Source organism: Silurus meridionalis, chromosome 15, assembly GCF_014805685.1.
Source record: "Silurus meridionalis isolate SWU-2019-XX chromosome 15, ASM1480568v1, whole genome shotgun sequence".
NCBI classification, from domain to species: Eukaryota; Metazoa; Chordata; class Actinopteri; order Siluriformes; family Siluridae; genus Silurus; species Silurus meridionalis.
This window is the reverse complement of record NC_060898.1, coordinates 1,081,688-1,101,287: the sequence shown is the minus strand read 5'-3', so window position 1 is coordinate 1,101,287 and position 19,600 is coordinate 1,081,688. Positions and strand designations below refer to the sequence as shown.

Sequence of the window (19,600 nt, the reverse complement as noted above, 5' to 3'; positions counted from 1 at the left end):
CCTCCTTGGGTTTCCTCTTTTCCTTCATCCTCAGCATTCTTCTACCGATATACTCCATGTGCCTCCTATGCACATGTACAGTACCAACTATCTATCTTACCTTGTCTTTTGAAAAGTCCTACCTGCACGCTCCCTCTATTAAGCTCATTTTTGTCTATCGTTGTCACCCCCAATGAAGATCTCAGCATCTCCACCTCCTGTCTTTTACTCAATGCCACTGTCTCTAAACCATACAACATCTCAGGTCTCACCACAGTCCTATAAACTTTCCCTTTCACTCTCACAGATACTCTTCTATCACAAATCACTCCTGCTATCACTCTTCTCCACCCACTCCACCCTGCCTGCACTCTTTTCTTCACTTCTCCAACACACTCTACATTACTGCACTGTTGACCCCAGGTACCTAAACTCCTCCACCTTCTCCACCTCTTCTTTTCCTCTTTTCAGCACATGAACATGTTTCGTGTCTTTGTGCACCTTTTTAATCCACTGGTGCATCATATCCTGTTTCTCACACCACAGACGTAGACTGGTTTCTGAAGCTCACAGGGAGCAGGCAGAAGGCAGTAAGAAGTCTTGGGTTAACGTGGATGAGACAGAGGGAGTCAGTGATGAGAACATGACTAAGAACAGACACATTCCTGATCATCATCATCATCATCTTGTCTCTGCTTGTGTTCTATATGGTGGATCTTCAGCATGGATACATTCATTAAAGAACATTTTTATTTTTTTATATTAATATACAGTGGAACCTCGGGTTACGAATTTAATTAGTTCCGGTACTTTATTCGTAACCTGAAAAGTTCGTATCCCGATACAAATTTCCCCATAATAATGAACAGAAACTTCGGTAATTCGTTCTGGACAACCAAAAATATTACTTAAATAAAAATAAAGCCAATATTCACTAATATTATTTACTTTTAACATGTTATATTAAAATCATACCACATAAAAACATACAAAAGAGGAAAAGATCTTTACCGGTACTTTCCTTTGAGAAGACTCGCTGCAGGAGACGACGTCAGAGAAGGGGAGGAGGGAGAGTTATTGTTTGAAGGAGAATCTTATTATATTATATTATTTATATATTATTATATATTATATTATAGAATATTAAAGACAGTGTTATTAACACGAACGCTGAGACAATTGTTGCATTAGAGGAAAATGAGAGCTGTTTCTTTAAGGCTACTATCAGTTGGTATTGAAGTCCAGAGGAAAATTCATTATGGGTATTGTACTGGAAAAGACTGTAACCCTGCTAATCTATCTTCATAAAAACAAGTAAAGTGGTTATGCATCGGCTAATGTTGTCCATCTCATCATTCCACGAGCATCAACTAACGAGTTGTTACGCTGCCGCCGGGAAAAGTTCAAGCGGATAAGTAACACGATGCTCTCGCTAGGGACACAGGACGCTAACTGATGTGACGAGCTGCGTGGATAGAGCAAAAACAACCAACTTGCCTGCGATTTTTTGGTGAGCGACGTTCGTATCCCGATATATTGTTCGTAACCAGGGGCAAAAATTTTGATGAACTCCGATTCGTAACCTGAATTATACGTATGCCGGGGCGTTCGTAACCGAGGTTCCACTGTATTAATATGATGAGGTTTAGTTTTCAGTGGGACACTAAAACAGGGAGCAATAATCACTAGTTTTTACTGAAGAACATGTCGGCGCCCAAACGTCTTTACTGTAACTTGGGTAAAAAATTTCAGTCAGAACTTCAGCTTTTACCAGAATCTTTTAAATCATCAGTATCTGCACTTCTACTGAGTGAAGGATGTGTGGACTTTTGCCACCTCTGTATATAGAAAATTCATCACTACTTTCTGACCAATCACAATCCAGAACTTGTGCCGTGAACGTTAAACAAATCTAAAGGTATTCAGAGGAAAGATGGATGAGGAATAAATGACTCGGGGTTGTGACAGTAACTCTGCTTCATCACACCGTCACACAGAGTGTCTTTTTATTCCTTCTTTGTTCATGTCTTATAGGAAGAAATGCTGTGGAGGCTTTAAGTTCGTCCTGGGACAGTGTATTCCTGAAGGTACGTCCTCTTTTTCTCTCTACATTCTGTATTTATACCTAAATAATAAGCATCAGGTTTTGTTTAGTAATAAAACGTCTATAAACATTCAGAAACACAGAGGAATTTTCCAGGATTCTGGTCAAAAACATCAGAGAAGAACTTCATCTTCTGGCATGCTGAGTCCCAATATGAACAGTTTCCTCTGTGTGTGTGTGTGTGTGTGTGTGTGTGTGTGTGTGTGTGTGTGTGTGTGTTTTATGCAACTGTATGAGGTAGTTCAGCGGTTATTTTCCATCTGATTGCTCCGAGTCGATGTTTTCTGATGTTTCCACTCTTTCTGATGAGAAACACAGAACTTCAGGAACATCTCATCAGATCCAAACATCTAAATTCTCCCAACGCTTTGTGTAATGTCAGTTTATACCCTGATCAGTGTGAATGCTGGATTCTGATTGGCTGGTATTTCAGGTGTGAGTTCAGAGCGTCGAACACGCAGGTCGGTAGTAGTTGAAACGCTATCATGAACTATCAAGAAAGATTGACAGTGAAAAACGTGTTTTCTGTGCAAGATAGGAAACAGATTATCTTTTTAAGGACCCATGTGTTTGGTGCGTTCGGAAACGAAATTAGTTATAAAGGATTTTAATAAAATTCTACATTACACCACTGCTCATAAAGAAAAATATGAACGATACAACGGTGACTCTGGAACTGCTCTCATCTCAGATTTAAAAGGTAAAATAATTTGGCCCCCTGGTATGAAGGAGAAAAAATGCTGGCCCTCATCACTATGAAAGTTGCAGATCCCTGTTCTAAATGAATGCGCTGCTTATAAACACTACATAGAGGCGTGTTGCGTGTGGTGGAACTTACGGTGAATGCAGTGATTTTGGAGGAGGCACAAGAGGAATTTGATGACAAACTGGAGAAGAAAATGTTCATATGAGAAATAGAATAAAAATCTTCATTATTAGAAGTAACACATCAGAGACACATATAATTCATATAAATATCACTCTATAGCAATACTTTATCTGTGTGATTCGGAGCAGCCAAATTGTAACGGGTTTATAAAAAATAAAATCAAAATGAAGCATTATTTTGATCTATTCAGTCAGTTTCACTCTGTAAACATCAATAACAGCTTGAACTTCACAATGCTGGAAGTGACCCTGGTAGAACGTGATAATCCACGGCTTGGTGTGAGACCTTACACCGTTATAATGCTCTCGGCTTCACCTCAGGACCTTCTTCTCCTCCACATCGTGCACCAACATCCTGTAACACCTCACACCTACACCTGGAATGAATTCTGCAGTAATTGAAAACACGTTTCAGTCAAACAGAGAAGATCTGGTCATTTGTAACATTAAGTAATTGTGTTCTTCTACAAACATCTGTCTGTGTCTGGTTGTATGAGCGTAAGTCAGATGAAGACTGTCACGTGATTTGAGTTTTGAATTCTGATGTGAATTAACGATTCACATTTTGGTTTTCATGCACGCGTTCGTGTTGTTTTTATTTGTGTTTATTATGTGTAGATTATGACGTGTGTGCCGACGCCCCGTGTGAACAGCAGTGCACGGATCATTTTGGCCGCGTCGTCTGCACGTGTTACCCCGGGTACCGTTACGACCGAGATCGCCATAGAAACCGGCTGAAACCCTACTGCTTAGGTGAGTCATGGAAACGCAGCTCATGTTATTATAGATGTGTTGTTGTTTTTTCGTTTTCCATTTTTGCATTTGTCCAGGTGCAAACATGTTGTGTTTGTTTGTTTGTTTGTTTGATTGTTTGTTTGTTTAAGGTAGACCTAGCTAAAAATGGCAGTACTCAAAAAAGCTGCAAAAGCGTGCTTGCTTTTTCTCTTCACTTCTTTTCTCTTCTCTTTTCCCCTTTCCTCTCCTTTCCTCTCCTCTCCTCTCCTTTCCTCTTTTCTCCAGACATTGATGAGTGCAGCAGGAAAAACGAGACGCTTTGCTCACAGATCTGCATCAACACTCCGGGCAGCTACAGGTGTGACTGTGAGGCAGGTTTCTACCTGGAGGAAGACGGCAAAACGTGCAGCAAAGGACAAAGAGGTACAATAATACACACAATATCTAAAACATGTAGAGAGTCTGACTTTTAAAGCCGTATGTTGTTCTTCCCCAAGCTGTTAGCACAAAGTTGGAGGCACTCAATTGTACAGGACGTCTGTGCACAAAACCAGCTCCATGCTTCTGCTATAGAGCTCCAACCCTATTCAACACCTTTGAGATGAATGTGAATGCTGACTGCACACCAGACCTTCTCACCTTCTTACCAACATCACTACCTGACTTTACTATCACACTTGTAGCTGAATGAAATCCCATAAATCTCCACAAAATCTGGTAGAACATCTTCCCAGAAGAGTGGAATAAATTGGGAATAAATGTGGAATGCAATGCTCAAAAATCACATACCATATTTATGACCAGGTGACCCAATACTTTTGGCAATATATTATATATATCAGGTAAAATCTGCGTATTTATCTGTCTATAAATATTTTAAGTGAATTAATTGATTAATCAATTTAATAAAACATAATAAGAATAAACATAATTTCTTTTCACACACATTTGAAAATTCTGAAAAAAAAAAACAGGTGGATGAAAAATCACACCACTGTCTCTTCATCTCTTCTTTACTTCTGACTTTTCTTATGCTTCGACACCAGCTCTCTCTCTCTCTCTCTCTCTCTCTCTCTCTCTCTCTCTCTCTCTCTCTCTGTCAGTTTTCTGCTACATTTCCCCCGGTGCACAAACACGTCCCTCGCTGTGTACACCATCACATTAATAGAGCATCAACTTCTGAGTCGCATCACCTGGTAGTCATTAACCCACTCCTTTCACTGCCTGTTCAAATAAACCCCCCCTCTGTCTTCCTCTCGTCTTTTTTTCTCTTTTAAAGTGTTCTGGTTCCCACACACACACACACACACACACACACACACACACACACACACACACACACACACACACGATATGCAGCAGGTTTGCACTTGTAATGAAGCAGTGCATTGCTGAAACGCTCTCTAGAGTTTATCATCTGTTTCTTCTCTTTCTTCCTCTCTCTCTCTCTCTGTCTCCTTCTCTCTTTATTTTATCACCTATAAAGAAGCAGTTGAGATGAATTATTATATGGGACTGTGGGTTTATGTTGCATTAATGCACTCGTTCTGACACGTTATAGTTTCTATAGCAACAATTCTTTTACATGAACGCTCCATCTATAATACAGATAAAAACAGCGTGAATTATTTGTAATTATGTGCGGAGATGTTTATCTGATGTTTATTTGAAGGAGTCTCCAGTTTCAGAGGTGGACAATGAAAGAAAAAATGAGACTTTTCCTTGTCATATTAGAGGTGGTATTAAAAAGTTTGGAGACTCGCTCTGTTTACAAAAAAGTACTTTATTTATCTACATTTCTTACATTTATTTATGACCTTCAAAATAGTCCCCATTGAACAGCGATTCAGTGCTCCCACTGTTCGTGCCACATCTGGTATCAAAACGGTGACCTTTGAGCCTTATCTTCATCTTTGGGAAATTAAGGAAGTCCGTAGACTGACCAGTAGGATGGGTGCGGAAGTGACATTGCGCTGTATAACATATGAAAGATGGATGATATCTTGAAACACTTTTTATTTATTCCCTGATATGATGATTCCCTGATCATGTGATCTCAAGCGTCTTGTTTAATCGGGGAATTTCCTGTTTTTCTTTTAAGATGCTCACTGATCCGTTCCTCTGCATAATGACACAGAGCATGAACATTAACCCAGTTCTCGTGTTACTCCATCCGGCTGCTTCCTTTTTCTGGGTCAATTAGGGACACACACGATGAGGAACAGGAGGATGATGATGATGATGATGATGATGATGATGATGATGATGATGACGATGATGATGGCTCTTGCACATCATCATCATCATCATCAACAAGCTTTCAAATGCCAGATGTATGGACATTCCAGACCACTGAGTTTATCAGGGAGTGAGCGGATGTGCGTGTGTGTGTGTGTGTGTGTGTGTGTGTGTGTGTGTGTGTGTGTGTGTGTGTGTGTGTGTGTTGTGAAGGTTATCAAGTTAATTCATGTTTCCTTTGAATGGATGGGAGGTTGGGAGATGGAGGATGTATACTTTTAGCAGATTTTATAAACAGAATAATTTCAGTTCTTATACATAAATTCAAGGAATATGAAGAACAGAACCCATTCTCTGGATCAGAACGTCTTGGACCTGTAAAAATTCTTTGTTTTATTTAGTATACTTTCTTAATTCTGTAAAGTATGGCAAGAAAGCAGGTCAACAGGCGTGTCCTTTAGTAGCAATAGGTTAGCTAGCTAACTAAACAGTCATTCCCTGTTGATCTGGAGTTACAGCTCCGGCACTCCCATGTAGGAATTCTGATCTGAGGTCACCTGCAATCAAAACCGAACCTTCTACCAAACACAGCATTACAAACACAAAAAGTATATGAATGTAATGAAACCAATGAATTAAAATTGTACAAATATAGTAAAATCGCACGCATCCCATGTAATTCACTGCCTTTAATTTTAGCATCTTGTGGCTTCGTTAATCGGTGCGTAAAATAAACCACGAACATAAGATAAATAAAAAAATTAATCTAATCCAAAATGGCCTGATGTGCTGGATCAAGTGCTGTTCTTTGCATTGTTCAATAACGAGTGTTCAAAACTTAATTCCAGTCATGTCCTTGAATTTTAATGATCTCTTGCTTTTATATTACATTATAAATCAAACAACAAACAAACACTTTCCTTTTAAATCTGTTTTTTCTATCCCCCAAAGGTCAAGATTTATTCTACTGAAAATGATTCATCTCAGAGACAACGATTATTAAAAAAACGTTAACACAGCTTCCAGTATGGCTGTATACATATATTTAAGTGCATAAACCGACTCTGAATACCAGGAACTTTGTCCCTTTGTATTTATGAGTTTATTATGTGTTATTTCCTCAGATTAATATTTTTTTCTTTATTATTTATTTCTTCTTCTGTCTCTTATGGTGTGTTTTTTCCAGACCCTCTTTTTGAGAAGTCTGATAACGTGATGAAGGCAGGAACCTGCTCGGCCACGTGTGAAGACTTTCATCAAATCAAAATAAATGTTTTCCAACTCAAACAGAAGGTACTGACTACATCTTGAATGTCATGAATGTTGAGGGGTTTGAGATGTGGTAGCTCAGTGGTTAAGGGGTTGGACTTCTGACCAGAAGGTCATGAGCTCAAATCCCAGCACTCCCACCACTGGGCCCATGAGCAAGGCCTTTAACCCTCAACTGCTCAGGTGTATGAAAGAGATAATTGTAAGTGGCTCTGGATGAGGGTGAAGGATTTCTCTGGGAGAAATCTGAGCATGAAAACACCTGAGCTGTGGAGTTGGAGCTTTGGTTTGTTTTGTCTTATTAATCCGTCGCTGTTTAAAACTCAGTAAACATTTTATATGGTTTCATGAACAGGTACGTTATAGACTTTGTACGGGACCTTAGGGACAAACGGGGAGTTTACAGGCTAATGAAATGTGATTGAAATGACCTGCTAGTGCAGAGCCTGCCCCCCACGTGGCCTTCACGTGACCTCGATGTGATCTTTCATCCCTCAGCGAGAACTATCGTCATTCAGCTCTCAGCCTGCAACAGCATGATGGATGGATTATTAATTTGGATCTGCTTAGAGAGAGAGAGAGAGAGAGAGAGAGAGAGAGAGAGAGAAAACAAGTGTGAGAGAGAGAGAGAGAGAGAGAAAGAGAGAGAAAAACAAGTGTGAGAGAGAGAGAGAGACAGACAGAGAGAAATAAAAGAGTGTAAGAGACAAACAGAGAGAGAGAGAGAGAGAGAGAGAGAGAGAGAGAGAGAGAACTATGCAGGAAACAGTGGAGATCGAGAATCAGAGGAGAAAACAAGGGGAGGGATGAGAGAAGGCCATCGGAAAGTGGATGATGAGAGACCAGTGAGAATGACTGAGAGAAGGAAACAGACTGAAAGAATAAAAAAGTGAGAGAGGCTGTGGAAAGATGTTGAAAGACAGATAGACTGAGAGATAGTTAAAAACCCATAAAAGCAGATAGAGAAATAGATAGGCAGAGATGTGTATAAAGATACAGAGAATGAAAGACAGACAGAGAGAAATAAAAGAGTGTAAGAGACAAACAGAGAGAGAGAAAGATGTGAGAAGAAAGTGTGAGGGACAAACAAACAGAGCGACTTAAATAAACAGGAAGACTAAGAAACAGAAAGGGAAAAACCACAAAGAGACAAAGTGAATGAGAGACAGACAGAGAAACAGAGAGATAGAGGGACAGAGGGACAGACAAAGAGAAACAAAGAGACTAGAAGACTGAAAAGACTAAAAGACAGAGTAACAAAGAGAATGACAAAGAGATGGACAGAGATTAATAGAGAAAGTGCTAAAGACAGACAAACAAAGAGACAGAAAGAAACAGAGACACTGGGAGACAGAAATTCAGGCAGAGGGACAGAGAGCCAGACAAACAGACAGATCGAGAAAAAGAATGAAAGTGTGAGAAACAGACATACAGAGAGAGAGAAAGAAATGGAAAGACTAAGAGAAACAGAGAGACACAAAGACAAACAGAGAGAAAAGAGAGCCAAAAAGAAAGACAGAGAGACAGTAAGACAGACACTGAAAGACAGGCATAGAAAAGAGAGATCAACAAAAGAAAGTGTAAGAAACAGACAAAGAGTCAGATAGACAGGTAGAAACACACAGAGAGAGAGAGAGAGAGAGAGAGAGAGACAGAGAAACACTAACTGGGAGAGAGACAGAGAGAGACAATCAAACAGAGATTGAAAGAGGAAAGAGAGATGCTGAAGAGAGAGAGACAGACAGAGAAACTTAGAGACAGACAGAGAGACATTGAGGGACTAACAGACAGTCAAAGAGACAAATAGTTAGACGTTTAATAGACTTTGATGTTTCCTTGACTGTAGCTTTATTAGCCTGGTAGCTTCAATACAAAACCAAAGATGCAAACTTAACAATCCCCCTCCCCCCCCATAAACACACACACACACATACACACACACACACACACACACACACACACACACACACACACACACATGTTCCACTGGATCGTGTGCATTTGCTGTAAAGTGAACATGTTGTTTGATTACTTCAGCTTGTCGAGATCTCGTCGTCTTGTGTTTCTCATTAGTCCTTTGCGATTTTGCTCAGAGAACACGTCGCACGTTTGACACGCGGATCGTGGGAAATACAGGAAGTGAAACACGTTCAACAGACGTTCTACAAAAAAAACCCCACCGAAGCAAACTCCAAATGGCTTTTAAATTGCTCCGAATCCAGACGCTCACAGATTTATGGACGAAGCCCGAGGCTACGCGTGGCTGTGTGCTGGCTAGCCGGTGATCTCTGGAGGTCACGTGTGTGTGTGTGTGTGTGTGTGTGTGTGTGTGTGTGTGTGTGTGTGTGTCACGCTGTCTGAGGCTTGAGGGTTCAGCAGGTAAAGGATATTTCCCTCCCACGCTGAGAGAGAAGCTTTGAAGTGCAGCTTGGTGGAACACGGGCCTCGTAAAAGCGGCGCACTGATGTGTAGACACGGACACGCATTACTCACCGCTCGCCGCTTGCACATGTTATAGCTTACGGCTCCGATTACGTGCTAAAGGTTAGCACACACTCGTGTTCTTTCCCTCTCCGCTATAGTGTTTGTCATGCCATCGTGTCAGGACCGCGCCATCTAAAACCACTGCAGCACTTCTGCTTATTATCCACGATGATATTCTTTTACTTTTAACAACTCACTCCTAGTTCCATGTCTTTGTTTGAGTTGAATGTTGAAAAATATATCATATAAAACATCAGAAATGCTAGCTTCAGCTATGACTGAAATAACGAGCTAGTTTAGTCATGCGAACAAAGGAACTAGTTGAAAAACTACTGTTGGCTTTATTTCAAAGGACAAATTAGAATAAACAGAATTAGTAGCTCTGTAGCTTATATCTTCTGGTCCAAGTCGTTCGTTTCTTCGTCACATAACTCCCATAATTATTGTAATAAATAATGTAAGAATAAAGATTTAGACCAAAAAAAAACCCCTGATCTGTTGCATTGCACAGTGTATATGGGGGTCACGTGGCAAAAGAACGAACGACCAGAGGACTCGTGAGATGAATTACTCAATTCTGTTTCTTGTACCTAACCAACGAAGATTTCGCAATGCTTTGCTCGTGTCGCATCCAGTAGAAAATGAACAAAACGCTCTTTGAGACGACTCTTTCTTCTGAGTCACATTAAAAACTTGTTCAAAATAACCGAACTGATCATAAAACGACCCAACGACCCATCACTACTAGTTATTTCCCAACACTGTATAAACTGCTAGGTGGAAACTACGAGTGTGGACTAGTTGGAGGAAAAGCTAAAAGCTAGGAAAAATGACTGCAATTCTACAAAACCATCAAGTCCTTCGAGTAGCATTGGTGTTTCAAAGTTAGCTATTTTCCATTACTGAATACCATACACAGTGTAAGCTATCGTGAGGCTATTAAACCGTAGTCAAGCTAGTAGCATTAGAACTTGTAGCTAGCTATTTTCTAACAGTGAATGAGGCACAAGGTAGAACATTTAAGCCTCGGCTAATTACGTGAAAACCTGCGTCTTAAAAACACTGTGTGAGATGCTAGGTAGAATGTTTAATGCTAGGCTAATGATAAGACTGATTCAGCAGATTACAATAAAATCTGAAATAAATATTTTTTTAGATGTTAGCGAGTCCAGGCTCAGATCTTGTACACAAACCATCCCTCTGTCCTGTACGCAGATGTCCATGCTGGTGAGCACCACTGAGGTGAACAAGCAGATGACCAATGAGAAGATGTTGACAGGACATTCGTTCCTGCCTGGACCTCCTGGACAACCCGGACCTCCTGGTGAGCTTTAGATCTCTGACACGTCTTTTTGTTTTACCGTTTTACTACCTTAACATGAGATATCGGCGATGAGGTGAAGATTGTGGAACGTATGGGACACGTCTGAGGGAAACGTCAATAGTTCCAGAAAAGTTTTAATTGCTAGCTCACTATGTTGTTAGCTACATTTCCGAGAAGCTTTTGGGCTTCCTTGTTGATAAATAATAAATGTTCTGACCTCAGCTGCTCGAACTTCATGTACATTGCGTGTTCTCTTTCCTATGTTCGATTTCATATGCTTCATGTTAGCGCACCATAAATCAGCACTCTAGCACTTCAGTTCTCTTGTTACACTACCCGATGGTTCGAGCTTTACTCTTCAGCAACTTTTTCTCCTGTTTCCTCGTATTATACTGAAAATCTGGAAAGTCTGGTAAATCTGTGTGCAGACCTCAGGCCTCGAAACGGTGTATCGTTTCATAGAATTACAATTCAGGGCGTAACGATTAGTTCCTGACCTGCAATTTTGGTCAAACCAAGCCTTACAAACCTCTGGAAATGATTTTATTACCATTCACAGACATGTTAAAAGTATGTCATGTTTTGACATCGAGATTCTGTTGAATGATGTTATGCACTGTACAGTTTTTCCATAAAAATGCTACGGTTATGCTAGTCATAAGATATTACTGTTGAAGACAAGGTTAAATTCTCATATACATTGCACTTACTCTTTCTCTTGCTCAGGAGTTCCTGGTCCTAAAGGTTCTCCTGGACCCCCAGGTAGAGCCGGTGCTCCAGGTCTGCCAGGTCCTCGGGGCCCAATGGGGCCAATGGGTCCTTCGCCGGACCTCACGCACATCAAACAGGGCCGACGTGGACCGGTGGTGAGATTCCGATTACTAAACCACTTATTGTCACATGACCCGGTCACGTCATCGTAAATATAAATCTTTGAATATTCAGTTTAGTTTTATTTCTAGAGCTCTTTAAACAATAGGCATTGTCTCAAAGCAGCTTTACAGAGATAAGGTGGTTATAAACATCACTAAACAATATTTAATCATTAGTATTAGATAATAATAATAGAAATACATTCAATTATAAAATTTTATTATGTACAAATATTTAATATCAAGAAATATTTGTTAACAGATTAAATTAAGTAAAATTACTGTATAGATTTACTGTATAAGTCGTGTGCCTGTTTGAGTTGAGTTGAATCAAAAACTTTATAGAACAAATGAAATTATAACTTTATATCTTAAAATCTTCCCACATTTGAACTCACAGCTCAAATCGACTTTATATGCCAACACTTTTGCATTTTTCTCCATTATGAAGACAATTTCCATTGTAAAAAAAAGCGCAATGGAAATAAAATTAATTTGATTTTAATTGAATTGAATTGAACGGAATTAAATTCAAACTACAAAGCTTTCGTAATCAAACCAAGAGTCACACGCTTACAATTAAATCCATCACACAACATAAAGTAACAAAAAGAAACACAGAACTACACAAAACTCAAAACTAACTACATAAAGTGCAACATGTGCAACATTTAGTCCAAAAGAAAAATGGACAACATGAGATAAAGAGACAGTAAACATGGCAACACTGCAGCATCAACCAGTACAGTACAGATGGTTTGTGCAAATGAATTGTTTGTATAAAAATCTGAACTCTGAATGAAAATGTAGGACACAATCCTTTAAATTGTACTTGATTTATGAGTCAAAGTGTCATATACCTTAAAGTATGTCATAATGAGACAAAATGTAAGTTATATGATATAAAATATGTCAAGTTGTGAGTCATAAAATTTTCCAATGTGAGTCGTGAATCTCAAACTCTGCACTAGAATAGTTACAAGTCATATTAGTTTATAAATTAGACTTAAATAGCATTTTTATTTATTTTGAATAAATTAAACCTTAACCGAATTAAGTTTAACAGTTATTAACTGTATAAGAAAGAAAAAACGTTCAGTTAAATCGCAGACACTGGAGACTCTTTCCTTAACATTAATAGTAAACAACTCCTTATAGGAAACGTTTCTGTATAAATAAATAAATAAATAAATAAATAAATAAATAAATAAATAAATAAAATGATTATTAGTCTTTTTGAATCTGTTTTATATTGTAAATCTCCAACATACTAGCCTCTGCTATCAGCCAATCAGAATCCAGAATTCTACAGCTTTATATCTTTTTTATTCGAGGATACATCACAGTAAACATTAAAAACCCGACTGTATTATCACAGCGGTGCTTCAGTGAAGTGAAGCTGCAGGTGTCCAGCTCACGATCAGGTTGAGTTTAGTTCTCTGACCTTCACTGACCCTCCGGAGGGAAAAGCAGTGCAGCTGCACAGGAACAACTCGAGCACAACACACCACGTTCCTCAGCTCCCCAGTTCTGCTTCGTATCTCCAGCACAAGCGCACGATGTTCTGAATTTTGTCATGAATGTAAAAGGCTATAATGAAACCTTTATAGCAGGAGCTTTAGCATCATACAGAACGTGGGAACACATCAGTATTAGCACAGAGAGCAGCATTAGCAAGCAGAATTATAAACTTAGCGAGTTAGCGTACTGCATACTGTATGTACTATAATGTTGATAATTCGAATATTCCTTTCTTCATATTGATACCTTTTATAGTCTAACATTCTCATATTGACCTTCTAATCTCCAGCATTGTTGAAGGGAAAAAAGCTTATTTATAATATAATGGGCGCTGAAACTTACACTCTCGACACCCCGCAGCTCAGAGGGTCACATGACCTCCGAAAGCGTGAACACTGCTGCTTTATTTCTTTATTTTTGCCTTCACATGCTGACAAACGAGTAAGAGTGTAAAGGAACCTGATCAGAACATGTTATGGGAACTTTAACAGATCCAGAATCAGATCTAACATACAGCATCTTCAACGCAAGCTGGGTTTCTGTTCTAACATTTCATAAAGGAAGAGTGAATTCACAGAATATCTGAAAAAAAGTCAAACAAAAATAAATTAATAATAATAATAATTATTATTATTATTATTATTATTATTATTATTATTATTAAAATTATTATTATTATTATTATTGCTGTCATTATGTACTTATTACTAGAATAATATGTAATAACTTAATAGATTGTTTATAGTAATAATTCTTATTCTTATTATTCTTATTATTAATTATTATTATTATAACATTATTTATTATCACTCTTATGTGTACTGTAAGTGTTTTAATTTAAAGTGTGTATTTAAAAAGAGTAATGCCCTGTGTGTGTGTGTGTGTGTGTGTGTGTGTGTGTGTGTGTGTGTGTGTGTGTGTGTGTGTCCAGGGTCCTCCCGGTGCTTCAGGCAGAGATGGCATAAAGGTAATATGTGTTTTTGTGTGTATGTGTGTGTGTGTGTGTGTGTGTGTGTGTGTGTGTGTGTGTGTGTGTTTGTATGTGTGGGTCTATGTGTGTGTCTGTGTGTGTGTATGTTTTCAGCTCCCCTGGAGTCCAATCAATAATGAAAAATGTCATACACACATAATAAGAGAAAGAATGTGTGTGTGTGTGTGTGTGTGTGTGTGTGTGTGTGTGTGTGTGTGTGTGTGTGTGTGAAAGACTGATTAAACTGTGAGATTCCAGCAGCTGAAACAAAACGTTGTTTCATTCTAAAGCCAAATATTTGTGGCGTTTTATTCGAATGAGTCAAGCGCTTACACACAACAACGCTAATGCAGTGCAGATTTCATTACCTCAGCTCACGAGTTTAACAACAACCTGCTGTAAATAGATGAAGTGTCAGAAAATCATCCGAGCCTGAAAACAGCAACAACATTCTGTTAATATCACAAAATCCTCTTACATTATACTGACATTATACTCATATTATACTCACCTTATACTCATATTATACTCATATTATACTCAAATTATACTCATATTATAATCATATTATACTCACCTTATACTCTTATTATACTCATATTCTACTCAAATTATATTTACAATATACTGACATTATACTCATATTATTCTCACCTTATACTCATATTATACTCACCTCATCATATTTACTTTATACTCATATTATACTCATATTATACTCACCTTATACTCATATTATACTCATAATATACTCACCTTATACTCATATTATACTCATAATATACTCACCTTATCATATTTACTTTATACTCATATTGAACTAATGATGATCAGGTTACTAAAAAAACCCACAATGGAACCATTCAGCTTTCAACAGGGATTGCTCACTTTATTCACCGTCATCTCTGGAGTTTTTTAGGTTACTTGGCAGAACCTGGCCACTGGGGGCGCTGTTAGAGAAATTGTGCCTGGGCCCCACACATCGCTGCTCACAGCTTTATTCATTATTATGTTAATAAGCAATCTATAACTAGTTTTCTTAATTTTACTAGCATATGCTTTGTAATGTGTTTATTTTTTTACTTAAAAAAAACCTGAATACCGGTCATGTATATTATAGTCACCTCCGTAACTATTGGCACCCTGGTTTTATTTAAAATGTTTAATTAGGATTAAATACATTTGCTTAAATTAGTGCCAATTAAGCACTATCAATCAGACTTTTCCCAAGAATGAGAAATATGAATAGTTCAAGGTCAACTTCCTACACACACACACACACACACACACACACACACACACACACACACACACACAGGGGATGTTGCCATTATATTTTTCAGCTCTCCAGAGCAGAATGGAGAACATCTGGCCGTGCTTTCTGCCCTTGCATGACCTCAAGACCTTCACTAATCCCTTCACCGAGGTCGAGTACAATTCACGTCGTCATACCTTTTACCCAAATGAGCTACAGCCCGATTCTAAATGGAGCGAGGAACCAGCACTGGGATAACATTCACACACATTTACACACAAACACACACACACACACACACACACACACACACACACACACACACACACACACATTCACAAATACTTTGTTGGCTTTATCCTTAGTGTTTGGTGATTAAAACAAATCTGAATGAGAATGAGGACTGAAATACAGAGCGAAAGGTGTCAGATTGAAAGCATGTTTTTATTTCCCGTGTGATGGTGGAACATTAAGCCGTTCTGTACGACTTGTTCACTGTAATCCCACTAACCTAAATATTTTTTCGGATCCTCCAGGGGGAGAAAGGGGCTCCTGGACCTTCCGGACCTCCGGTAAGAACCTCCCATCATGCCACTTCTTCTCGCCGTGTTTCCCTCTGGTCACCTTGTCTTGCCCTTCTCGAGTACCGTTGACCTTTGACCTCTTGGACACACACTTCTGGACCCATGCTTCCTGTTTCCGATATTCAGGTCATGTTTTGGTATCTGGTGCTTTTTTCATGTTGTCTGTAGGGACTGTACAGGGATCAGCGGAGGATCATGGAGGATTGTGTGGAGGATCGTGGGAATTTATTTGGAACGTGTTAGAACTCTCGGTCAGGGTGAGGGGGAAAAAAGCTCTGCTGGGAGTCGTCACGATCAACGATCATACCTTCTATCAGTGAGGCGTTAGAGCGTGAGCTGCTGTGAGAAACTGAGCTCCAGGGAACGTTCTAGATGATGAACTCCTTGAGCACACATTAACTGCGTTGCCAAACAATGCAGCATTTTTTACATTTCTAAACAACAACCAATGGTGAGTTATGGCTGCCATTACATTCCTCTGACACCATGGGCTGTCGAAATCATCCAGGATTTGCTATATTATGATCATCTAACAAAACTAAGATGGCCAACATGGTGGAACGTTAAAACGTTCACGTCTTCACACCTAACAATGGATGCTTGATTTTTTTTACATAAAAACTCTTGATGTAATGCACTTATAGGAAAAGAATCAATGACAGAGTCTTATGATGTTCAGAGTTGATCGATTATTATATTACTCTTTATTTAACTTTTTATCCATTTATAGCCACATTTCATGTTGTGGAACGTCCTCGAAACAGATCAGTTCCTGTTCAAAGTCATGTTATAGCAGCGATAAACAGTGAGTCCCTCACCAGCATCTCTTCATTTCTTTATCAAAGGTTATAAACAATAAAACTAAGACAAGACAAAAAAAGTAGCTTGGCGTTATCTGAAAAAACGCAAAACCTTGAAACACTGGAGACTCCTTCCAAAGTTTAGTACACGTCCCTGTGAATAAGCTGTTGCTATAGAAATGAGATGGTATTAATATAAACCTGTGATTATGCATCTGTAATATAAAATTTATCAACACCATCTGATCTGTTTCAGTGCAGGTTGTTGAATGTCCATCAGAGGGCAGACAGACATTTGTTTCTCATTATAACCCCTACGCCCCCGCCCCTCCCCCCCCAACGCAGTCACAAGTGCAGAAGTAAAAAGCAGTGGTGATTTGTAGCACGGTTCGTTCAAGAGGTCAAAGGTCAATGGGCACTACTCTGCTGTTTTATTTATAGGAGGCAAAGAAATATGGCTTTGTAGATTTACGCTACACTGGTTTTTACATTGACTTTGAAACATTGCCTGTGAAACATAATTAATTAGAATTATGACAGAAAAATGGAGGACAGATGGGATTTTAGAGTTCTGGTGTCTATTCAGCGATACACTCTTTACATTGGAGGAAATCCAAAGTGCATTAAATAATAAAGTGCAAATTATAGAATCACAGACAAGATTTTACTTAAACATAAACACGTACAAACCTGGAAAAAATGTATTCAACATTTGCAGTAATTACATTTTTGGTTGTTTCTACATTAAAGCATAAAGAAGTGGGCGGAGTTAATGAAAATAGATTTATTAAATTAAATCGATTTATTGCCTACAGTGTGATTTAAAGAAAGAATCGTAGAGAAATCATAAGCGTAATCATAAGTTAACACTTTAAATTGGGCAGGTATTAAATTTGTAGGGAAAAGAAAACAATTTTAAATCAATTTTGTTTATTGTATATTATATTGTATAGTCTGTATTGTTTAAATCTTAATGATATTATAATGGGTGCATATTTATACATTACACACTTTGAGTTTTTCTTTTCTGGGATTCATCCTTGAAATACAAACTCAAGAACAGTTATTTTCTGTAAATCATCCACAACTGGCAACATAAAATTAGCAGTTGTTGTTTGTAATATTAGTAAACAGGAGCCTGAATAGCTAGAAGACATTTATCATTATTATTTTAAATAGAGGTCAACCGATTTATCGATTTTGCTGAGAAATCAAAAATGATAGTTGATCGCTGGAACTATCGGCTATCGGCAAAAATCCATAGCGATAGTTTTTCCGGTCTGCTCTCATTAAGAGAGCGGCCTCTAGAGGTGAATCACTGATACTACGTTCTGTTTGTTTTTACATGTGAGACTGCGCGCTGAACAGAGAGCGCTACAATATATTTATTATTTATAATTTAATTCTAGTTTTAACATCAGGAATCTCTCATCTGATATCACTAACGTTAGCTAGCCTTTCTTATCTCGAACTAGATTAGACTAGCTCAGATTAGACGTTAGATTGAGCAAATCAGTTCTCGCTGTTTTGTAATAAATCCCTAAATTATCGTCATCCTTAGAATGTGACTCATACAGTTGAAGCTAGCGGATAGAAATCTGAAGGTATTTAGCAGGTTGGATATTTTTGTTGACGTTAGTTGGTAGCAGCTAATATGAGCTCCCATTGTGCTGTTCAGGGACCTCCAGGATCGTTCGACTTCCTCCTACTGCTCATGGCCGACATCCGTAACGACATCGCAGAGCTGCAGCAGAAGGTGTTCGGCAAGCAGATGCCGTCGCCTGCTGAGGATTTCTGGAAGGACGGCGTGGACTTGGGCTCCGGAGAGGATTCCAAATCCAATGGTCCATTAAGACGGAAACGGAAATCTCCTGCTGCTTCTCCTGATCCTGACTGGAAGATCTGAGAAGTTTTTCATTTCAGAAAAGAACTGATTGGTGCGAAGAGAGCGAGAAGTTCAAAATGTTTATTTAACGCCATACTCTTTTACACGAAGCCCTGAATGTATTGCTTTGTATGAAATTCTATTTTTTTAACATAAAAGTTGTAAATATTTATGATTCTTCTCGTCTAAGTGAATCTTTTGTTGTACAGAGAAACACAATGGAGGGTAAAAATTTTAATTAAATCCAAATTGTTCAGGATTTATTCAGTGATGATGGAAAGATTCTGACCAATTGGGATGTAAAGCAAGTAGCCAGAATGTGACCTTTATACAAAATCATAAATTTACAATTTACTGGGAGTTTAATTACATTTAATTAACAATTATTTTCAGATTTTATCGTATATAATAGATCTGATTCTGACTGTGGAATGTTGGAGCGTGATGGTGGTCTGACATTCCTTTCTCCTTTCTCCATATTACACACACACACACACACACACACACACACACACACACACACACACTCACACACTCATATACACACACACACACACATTCCCACTGTCCTATAAGTCTTTTGCTTGTCCTGTAAATTATTTGCCCTTTTCATCACCTGTTCTGTTCCTTCCTTCATCTCCAGCATGTTCATCTCGACAGCATGATGTGTGTTTGACCTTCTGCAGCTCAGC

The 19,600-nt window shown here is 38.6% G+C and overlaps 1 protein-coding gene across 1 annotated transcript in view; it reads left to right on the top strand.

Moving 5' to 3' along the window:
* Positions 1 to 19,078, top strand: part of ccbe1 (collagen and calcium binding EGF domains 1) — a 57,698-nt gene extending 38,620 nt beyond the window's left edge. Inside the window, exons 4-12 of the mRNA XM_046868259.1 lie at positions 2,014 to 2,066; positions 3,590 to 3,724; positions 3,992 to 4,129; positions 7,131 to 7,237; positions 10,913 to 11,021; positions 11,748 to 11,887; positions 14,346 to 14,381; positions 16,176 to 16,211; positions 18,702 to 19,078. Of these exons, the coding sequence (XP_046724215.1) occupies positions 2,014 to 2,066; positions 3,590 to 3,724; positions 3,992 to 4,129; positions 7,131 to 7,237; positions 10,913 to 11,021; positions 11,748 to 11,887; positions 14,346 to 14,381; positions 16,176 to 16,211; positions 18,702 to 18,929 (982 nt within the window). The 3' untranslated portion in view covers positions 18,930 to 19,078. The remainder of the gene's footprint in view (positions 1 to 2,013; positions 2,067 to 3,589; positions 3,725 to 3,991; positions 4,130 to 7,130; positions 7,238 to 10,912; positions 11,022 to 11,747; positions 11,888 to 14,345; positions 14,382 to 16,175; positions 16,212 to 18,701) is intronic.
* The last annotated feature ends 522 nt before the right edge of the window (positions 19,079 to 19,600 follow it).